The sequence below is a fragment of the Salvelinus sp. IW2-2015 genome, linkage group LG31 (assembly GCF_002910315.2).
Source record: "Salvelinus sp. IW2-2015 linkage group LG31, ASM291031v2, whole genome shotgun sequence".
Lineage (NCBI taxonomy): Eukaryota > Metazoa > Chordata > Actinopteri > Salmoniformes > Salmonidae > Salvelinus > Salvelinus sp. IW2-2015.
Window position 1 is genome coordinate 4,230,107 of NC_036870.1, and position 9,407 is coordinate 4,239,513.

Consider the following 9,407-nt stretch of genomic DNA (forward strand, 5'->3'; position numbering starts at 1 on the left):
CCAAAAAAGTGTTAAACAAATCAAAATATATTTTATATTTGCCTTGATGTCAGCTTTGCACACTCCTGGCATTCTCTCAACCAGCTTCATGAGGTAGTCACCTGGAATGCTTTTCAATTAACAGGTGTTCCTTGTTAAAAGTTAATTTGTGGAACTTCCTTCTTAATGAATTTGAGTCAATCCGGAAAATGTCAAGAACTTTTAAAGTTCCTTCAAGTGCAGTCTCAAAAACCATCAAGCGATATGATGAAACTGGCTATCAAGTTCCAACCGCTGTGTCTTTGTGAGACAACAGAGTACGTGAACGGATGATCTCTGCAGGTGTGGTTCCCACCATGAAGCATGGAGGAGGATGTGTGATGGTGTGAGGTCACTTTGCTAGTGACACTATCAGTGATTTATTTAGAATTCAAGAGACACATAACCAGCATGGCTACCACAGCATTCTGCAATGATACACCATCCCATCTGGTTTGCGCTTAGTGGGACTATCATTTGTTTTTCAACAGGAGGATGACCCAAAACACACCACCAGGCTGTGTAAGGACTATTTGACCAAGGAGAGCTATACCCCACCTGCCCTGAATCGCCACTGGATATTAGTGTTATAACAATATGCATTTCGTTTCTCACAATGCTGTGTGAGGTTTCCCTCYTCTGACTCGTCGGTGCTCTGTTCTGTTCTGTGCAAATGTTATAAATGTGCTGAGAAATAGCCTACAGAAGTTAATTCAGTCCCCGAGTCAGGCAGCCTGCCTGAGCCCTGCGCGTGGGAGGGGTCTGTCAAAGCTTTCGCTCTCTAATTACCCAAGCAATAGAAGCCAGGGACGGGGAGGCGACCAGCAGACATATTCTGTGAAAACAAAAGGTATATGCAATAGGACTGATAATTAGAAATTACCATTTGAGTAGACATATTTTCCTCTACTGTTTAATGAGATTGTGAATGAGGATGCGTAGGCTTTGCCATTCACTTACGTTGTGGTTGTGTAGGCTATACCGAGCGAGAGAACTATGAACGGCTAACATGTTTTGGTAAAGCAACTCTCCTTATAGAGAGCGTTGTGCAAAATGCAACGTTTGTTAATCCTGGATACATGATAGGATTAGGAAAAATCTTACCAAGAAGTCATTAGATCAATTTGTCTCAGTTGTATGTTTTTTTCGATGTTACAATTGCCTAAATTCAAAAGTAAAAGATATGCTTGCACTGCACTGAAACCAGATTTAGAGATTTTACATCGATTTTGGGGGGATTTTTACATTTTGTAATTGGATACCGGTGCGTCAAGGTATTTATTGGTAGGTACCTATTGGTCGAAAATAATCCACCATGCTCGAGTAATTAAATGTAACTTTGTGTGAGATTAATTGTCTGGTAAGTGTGTCAGCGATTTAAATGAACATTCATTTGAATGAATGAACGGGGACATCCACTTCTTAGCATTACTCTACACATGTGTGTGCTGCTGGCAGTTGGGAACTAATACGCCTGCATGTTCATTATCTGCATTTACAGCGAGCTGGAAATGGAAACTGTTCAAATAGCTGATCTAGAACCCCTCTGCTTTGATCAAGAGGACAGTCGGTCAGATCCCACAAAAAGCCTCCCATGGGCTTCAAACTACCAACACATCAATAAAAAGTCACTTTCCAACGAGCATCGTTGCGAGTCGGGGAATTGGAAGATCGCCTGCGCGGATTCAGGACCATGGCCAACTGCCCCGGGAGACGGGCAGCCCGGCGCAATCAGCCAGCGGGGAGCAGAAGCTGAGAGAACCGTATGTTGCCTAGAGGAATTGGAGACATCTTTCACACGCAAATACGAGGATGTCAATTTACAACAGGAGGAGACCAGTCCGCAGCGGTTAGCGAGGATCAACAACGGAAGCCTGAGTCACAGCTCCTTCAGCGAACTCCACGGCAGTGTCCCGGAACTGTCCATGTTGTCAGACAATGAGTTTACATCCGAAGCCTTGGGGAAATCAGCGGATTACGGTTTCATAAGTGCTGTCACTTGCCTGGTGACTGGCATCTCGTTAGTAGCCATCTCCTACACTGTTCCCCGGGAAGTTAAAGTGAACCCGGACAGTGTGTCGGCCCGGGAGATGGAGAGACTGGAGAGGGAGAACGCCCTGGTAGGGGTTCACCTGGACCGGTGGGTTATAGCAGGGCTGTGCCTGCTCACCCTCGGGGGTGTGGTCCTCTCCACCCTGCTCATGGTGTCTATGTGGAAAGGGGAGATGTTGAGGAGAAGGGCCTTCACCTACTCCAAGCAGTCTGCACAATTATATGGCTCTGTCAATTTAAGAGGGGGCTCAAACCCACCTAATGTTCCCTCCCAATTGTCTGTGGAAGATTTGGAAGAGGTCCTAAATTGACAATTATGTACAATTGTAAAGACACGGACTCATCTCTATCACAGAAAGTCCCTCTGCAACTCTTACCAATGGTGTCTTCAAGATAATGCTGCTTCGATTTGTGCATTTCATTCATGTAGCCTACTGGGAATATTCCATTAACCATGTAGAATGATCCTTGCCTAAAATGGATGGGAATTATTTGAAATATTGACTGAATTTATCCTCAGACATAAGTTTGTGTTGTGCAGAACATACCATCTTATTAGCATGACGTTCATCATTTTGTCAAAGCAATGGTTTATTCTGTGTGTATATAGTGTCTAATAGTTTAAATGGGATATCATGTTGAGTCAGATTTAAAAGACAATTGCATGATCAACACTAGAAATACAAAACACACATTGTGTCCATATTTGTTTTTTTGCAACGCATACGAAATTAAAATACTTAGCTKAGACAAATAATAATACAAGGGTTATGTTTGTGAGTAGCTCAGTAAATACTCAATACACTAGGATATTGGACAGCAGATATTCAAAAACACGAATGATACACGACACACACACACGCCTTAGGAGGGTTAGCCGGGTTAAGGTGCTCTGAACAAACTGTTGTCGGTGTCCAAAATTGCACCCTATTCCTTATTTAGTACACTACTTTTGACCTACTTTTTGATCCTAGGGAATCAGGTGCCATCTGGGACGCAACCATTGTGTCCCTTGCTGATGGTGAGCATAATGCTGTGCAGTGCAGGTTCAGTAATAGAATGTTTACAGTATGCAGGATCAGATTATACTCACCAGCCTTTGCAAGCAAGTAGCACTAACCATTGCCAAGATGCACTTATTTTACCTCTTAGCGCCGTAATTTAATGTATGACTTGCCTGTCTATGTATTACCTAAATGTTAAGTGGACTTGTAATCCATCCTCATTTAGTGTTGTTCACTGAGGGTATAAGTAGGGGTGCTCTACATGTGAGTGGATATAGATGTATATTGTGTCATTTAAGCAAAGCTGAAAAGGCTTCAAAGGTAGGCTATTTATTTTAAATACACAGATCTTAGTCATATCTTGAGTGGGGGCTGGGCACTACAGCTGACAACCACCCACTGGTCTTTCTCTCACTCACTCGCTCACTCACTCACCCACTCGCTCACCCACTCACTCACCCACTCTCACACACACACACACGCAAGCCCCCCTCCCCTGAACAGAGTCACTGAGTAATCTGTCAGGCCAGCTGGCAGCAGGAAATGGAATTGGAGTGCTGCAGGGGTCACATGGGGTCAAGAGCTGGGGTGTGGCAGCTGTGGCCCCTGGGGATCAGGATGTAAAGACACATGCATGCGGTGGTAATGGATTCGGCTCAAATGGCACCATATTCACTATGGGCCCTGGTCAAAAGTAGTGCACTATATAGGAAGTAGGGTCAGGGTGCAATTTTGAGACATAGCCAATGTCTCTTATCCGATGTGGCATCCAGTTATCATCAGCTGTCATAGCATGTGAAGGGAAAGTGTTCAAAACATATTTTTGCTTAATGAGTTGGCAGTGAGGTCATTCCTGCAATTTAAAAATTCCTTTCTGGATTCCTAACTTTAGTTAATAGCTTATTCGATAACGATTCTCATTACCCAGAGTTTGTTGCATAGCAACGACAGGCCGAGTAAAGGAAGACTAGGGAAGAAGTGACAAAGGAGATGTTCTTACTGAGACAAGGGAGACGTGTGAATATAGCACCGAATGTATAGCCATATCTTATTGATTGATTGAATGTATGAAGTAGTAGGCAGCTCCAGCCAGAGATAACATTACACACATTACAATGTATCAAGGATAAAAACACAATAAAGCCCAAAATAATGTCTTATCTCCATTGTGTTCTCTGGTTAATGTGGTTAAAGGGGACTACACAAGAAGCGGCAACATCAGACCACAGTGACTTCTTCTATTTTTATATTTCGTATTATGTGATGTGCTGCATGCACTAGAGATAATATTTCAGACGGTGCACTTCAAATATACAGAACAAAAATATATAGCAACATGCAACAATTTCAACGGTTTTACGGAGTCACAGTTCATTTTAGGGAATCAGTCAATATAAATTAATTCATTAGGTCCTAATCTTTGGATTTCACATGACTGAGCAGGGAAACAGCCATGGGTGGAACTGGGAGTGCATAGACCCACCCACATGGGAGCCAGGCCCAGCCAATCAGAATTCYCTTTTTTTCCCACAAAAGGGCTTTATTACAGACAGAAATACTCGTCAAGTTCATCAGCTGAAATAAGCTTTTTGTGCGTATGGAACATTTCTGGTGTCTTTTATTTCAGCTCATGAAACACGGGGACCAACACTTTACATGTTGTGTTCATATTTTTTGTTCAGTATAGAATTTCCTCTGTTAAAGTTGATTGACTTCAATCAAAGTTTCTGAACGCTATAATTAACAGCCCACTCTTTTCTAGTCACGACTTATCTGTTTGTATCATATTCATTGTAGACAGCAGTGATTAATTGTGTCAGCTGTTCTTGAGTTTAACGTCGCCCACATAGTCTTGTCCCTTTGTGCCATCGCTGTCCTGACTGAAGCACAGAGAGGGCACCATAACCATAGAAACGGGGTCAGCCGTTTCTAAGGAGAAGACACAGTTCTCCACAGTGAGGATTCTTTGAAAGAGATTAAAATAGGTGATTTCCCCATGCAGTGCTTGTAGAGTCAACAGAGCTTTTCTGAATTCAGTGTATGTTTTACGGTTAAAGTCACTTTCGCTGCACACAGAGAGGATACTGCAGGTGCTTCCAAGCCCTTATCCAGCTGTGTAATACTCATGTCCCACTGGAGAGAGCAAGCATTCACTCAGATTGGAGCACATGGAATCTCTAGGCTACCAGTGCTTCAGTACCAAAGTACTTAAATAATTAATTGCGCATGGATGAGCTGTAGGTGGTATTGCTTATTATTGAAGTGAAAAAATTTATGGTGTGTTATATGGTCTTCGATATATGTCAACCTGATGCCATGGCATTTAATTCCCATTATTATTATTTTTCATTTGAAATCTGATTTACTTTAATCTGTCATGGAGTGGATTACCGGTACTCCATGTGTATAAACTCTAAAAATGCAGAGCCATCGAGGTTTGACTCAGAGCCGAGCTGAGTATGTGCAAGCAAGCATTTATCTCCAAGTGGAATCGTATTGCCATTTAGCAGTGAGGAAGGTGTAGAATGAATCTTATAGTGGGACAGCTTTGCTTACTTTGTCCTTGATTTATGCTGCAATTTATTCCGTGTGCCAGGCTTCCGCAGCAGTTCCCAGCACCTAGGTAGGGACATCAAAAGTTTCCACTGCATATTGATTCCATTTAAGTTGTCCAGCAGACCAAAGCTGAATCCCCAGGAGTCTCAACTCCATCCTTGCCAGCAGCTCAATGTGGCATTACAGGGAATATTCGGGGTAACAGACACTACAAAAGCCTTGGAAGGCTTACAAGCTGTTACGGTGTTTTATTTGGAACAAATTGATTGTGTGCCCTATGTATCAAGCTCTTAGTTTTCAAGCTCTTATTAATTTGAATAATTGAATGCCTTTATGTCTGTGCTGGTTATAAGGCTATTGCTTCATCCGAATGGGTGATACGAAAGGTATATCTCCCAAGATTTGATACAGTTAATTCATTTGTCATTTACTATAACAATTGCTATGATTATTATGATATAATTTGTGTGAGGCAACAATTTTGTGCCGATTTAATGAAATGCGGTGACTGAGTAATTGCTGTTTCTAGGTTTGAATACATAGTGTGCCCTTTTGAAGCGCTGCCAGCACCAGGGACAAAAAAAAACAAAATTTTCTTTGTGCTCTTTCTTTACTCGCCCCTCCCATATGGGATGAATGAATGATACTATCTAACTTCAAAAGATCATGTGAACAAACAATTGTGTGCCTAAAATATTTCAGTTTTTGCTGGAATGGAAACAGCAAGAACATGGAGAAACTAATGAGCACACACACACACCACACACTACAGGCAGCACTGGCAACTTCAGACTTTATTGAGTCTCAGGTTTATGTGTTTTCCTCCCGTGTAATGCAGATGATCTCATCTCAGGCTCTCCTCTTCCCTCTCATGTTTTTCCTCCAGCTGAGTAATTGCTGAAACCYTAGAGTATGACTCTCGCATTAGTTMTAGTGTACACATTWGTTGTTTCCATCTAGGCTGAGCCTGATCTCTGTCAAGTTTATTGGAATGATCGGCGTAGTTATTTTTTGTTGTGTAGTTATTAGTCTGTGAAAGGTCATATAGAAAATTACAAATCAACATGTAGAGCACTTTATCTACAGAACTTGATCTTGAACTATGAATTGATGAAATTACAAATTAAAGAAACTACACAGTTCTTGTTTGCGACTAGGGTTGCAAAGTTTCCAGATTTTCACATTTTGATACAGTCCTTCTCTCATTCTAGGCTTTACCGTAATACTCTGTGTACTCAACTCTGTGTTGTCTGTTCACACTGCTATGCTTTATCTTGGCCAGGTCGCAGTTGCAAATGAGAACTTGTTCTCAACTAGCCTACCTGGTTAAATAAAGGTGAAATAAAAAATACATGTTTAGTACACAAGGAGGTGCCAAAACGCAGACTGTTGAGCATCTTACCAGAATGCTAACAAAATTAGCACAAGTAATAGTACATTTCCATGGAGGCTGCTAGCTAAATATGCTAAAGTGTGCAAATACAGGCAATCCAGCCCATTAAGTTATACAGGTAGGAGCTACCAAATGTTATTATTGTTGTTGAGTTTGGACATTTACAAGTGAATGTGAACAAGAGACATTGTTCAAATGAACAAAGTTTTGATGCACACTTGACTGCTCTGAAGCAGGACGTGTACACGCTGTGTCTGTCTGGAGTGTCTGTCTAGGGCYCCTTATTAATTCAGCCTGCTCTGCTTGGAGAAGATGGGGGATGAGCAGAGGGGCCGAGAATGGAGGAGAAAAARGCAAGGAAATCAAGATCGCAATGGCAGCTGTACAGATAACMCATCCAAAGGSCTTTGACTTCTCAAACATGGCAGYAAGCMTACACAATATGATGCCCCATCACCTTATTAATTCAGTAACTWACTTAGATAACTAGGAAGTTKATCTTAGYGGTCGTGTTAACGCAAAAYTCTTCATTTTTCATGCAGAGAAAAAATATAACATGTAAAATCTCTTGCTGTGTTTTGTAAATGCAGATCTAAAATGCTTCTTATTGTAATTTCTGCTTGGCCTCAGACTCATTTTGTTGCACTTCTCGACGTTAGTGAGTTCTCATCTATCAGCGAACAGTGCTATGGCTGATGTGTAGCTTTCCTCTCTGGTACTTTTCTCGGTGTAGCCAGCCTACATTCACCCGGGAAAATTCAATACTTACTTTAAACAAAACATTAGGAAATGTAGCTGGCTACATTATTTCTATGATAAACATTCGATTTTTCTTCATTTATTTAACTAGGCAAGTTAGTTAAGAACAAATTCTTATTTACAATGACAGCATACACCGYCCAAACCCGGACGARGCTAGGCCAATTGTGCACCACRCTARGGGACTCCCAATCACAGCCGGTTGTGATACAGCCTGTATTCGAACCAGGGTGCCTGTAGCAACGCCTCTAGCACTGAGATGCAGTGCTMTAAACRGCTGCGCCACTCGGGAGCAATGATGACCATGCATTGTTTTTGCTTTTTCACAGGCTWKCCCAAAAAATMTCCTTCAATTCACAAGAGGCTGAATGTATCTCACCTGAGAAAGCATCAGAGAAAACGAAACAGCGCCCTTCTGGCTTTGRATGTGTAGGGTATGACATRTTTGCCARCAGTAGCATTGAATATAAGGAAACCAGCGAGCTTTTGGCCTCCCTTTATAAAATAATAGCCAATCAGCGTTGAGCTAAACTGAGTSAGCTCAGCTGTGAATGGMGAATGGAAAAYTGTTGAGGGAAGCCAGTTTGGATTTGGCTTCAGACCAATCACATTACAAGCCKGTGTAAGTTTTATTATTGACAGAACAAAAATMMAATTGTTGCATCTCATTGTGTTGTTTTCCTCCGGGGGCTAGCTAGCTAAAATAYTCCCTTTCCTAAATMATCCAGCGATGGAGATAGTGATTTGGARTTGTGGTTTTACTTAAATCTCCYTACTGGCCAATGATTARAACGGCAATTCTGATCCAACCATAAATTCATTACATTGTGCCCTTGGCATGAGAGTTTAGAAGTTCAACATGTAGCTAGATGTAGTATGCTAATGTTAACTAGCTGGCCTGGCATCTTTGCCCATGAAAGGAAGTTAGGCTAGCGAGCAAGTATTTTGGCAAGGTAGCCTAGGGCAACTAAAATGTAAAGCATGTACTGTATCACAGAGTCATAGTCCGTTTAGGCAAATGCAACATGAAAGAGGAGGATGGCATTGGTGTTTCTCTACAAGTTAAGGTGAGTCAACATGTTTTTTTTCTACTTGCACACACGCATGCACACACACAAATCAGTACCATGGACAGCCACATCATATTTAGCTTACGTTGATTGGACTGAATAGTTTTAAAAAATCTTTTAGTTGTCACTGTCTTAGACTAAGCATAGGTGATTAGATGATGTTGAAACGTTGAAGTTGAAATGGTGGAGGCAGSTCTGGTTTTCTTTGGTAACTCTCTGTGGATCTCAATCAACAGTTGCTCAGTAGTCCGAAAATGTCGGAAACTACCTTGCTTGACCATGCTGTAGGTCATGAAACTGCTTGTTACATGCAATATGTTTTGTGAAGTTCACCGGACAGATGTTGCTCTCAGAGTTTGTAATGAAACAAATGCGTGGTTGAATTTAATGCAAATATAACAACACAGAGCTTTTAATATGGCTTTTTCTGGATTGGCTTCCCCGGTGATTTTACCCAGGCACCTCTACTGCTTTTTCATTGTAAGCTGATTTACTTGTGTGGCTGCCAGCCAAATAGAGTGGCACTTCTGTTGTCATCTGATGAAAATGAAGCTA

General features: G+C 41.6%; 1 protein-coding gene across 1 annotated transcript; it reads left to right on the plus strand.

The window, feature by feature from the left end:
• The first annotated feature begins 778 nt into the window (after positions 1 to 778).
• LOC111956033 (transmembrane protein 74) lies at positions 779 to 4,222 on the plus strand. Its single transcript, XM_023976453.2, has 2 exons — positions 779 to 868; positions 1,520 to 4,222. The coding sequence occupies exon 2, from the start codon at positions 1,530 to 1,532 to the stop codon at positions 2,379 to 2,381; it is 852 nt and encodes a 283-aa protein (XP_023832221.1). The 5' UTR covers positions 779 to 868; positions 1,520 to 1,529; the 3' UTR covers positions 2,382 to 4,222.
• Positions 4,223 to 9,407: the final 5,185 nt, after the last annotated feature.

Bases quoted from the DNA above. Each gene is read 5' to 3' on its own strand.
- LOC111956033 (XM_023976453.2), top strand. From the start codon at position 1,530: ATGGAAACTGTTCAAATAGCTGATCTAGAACCCCTCTGCTTTGATCAA.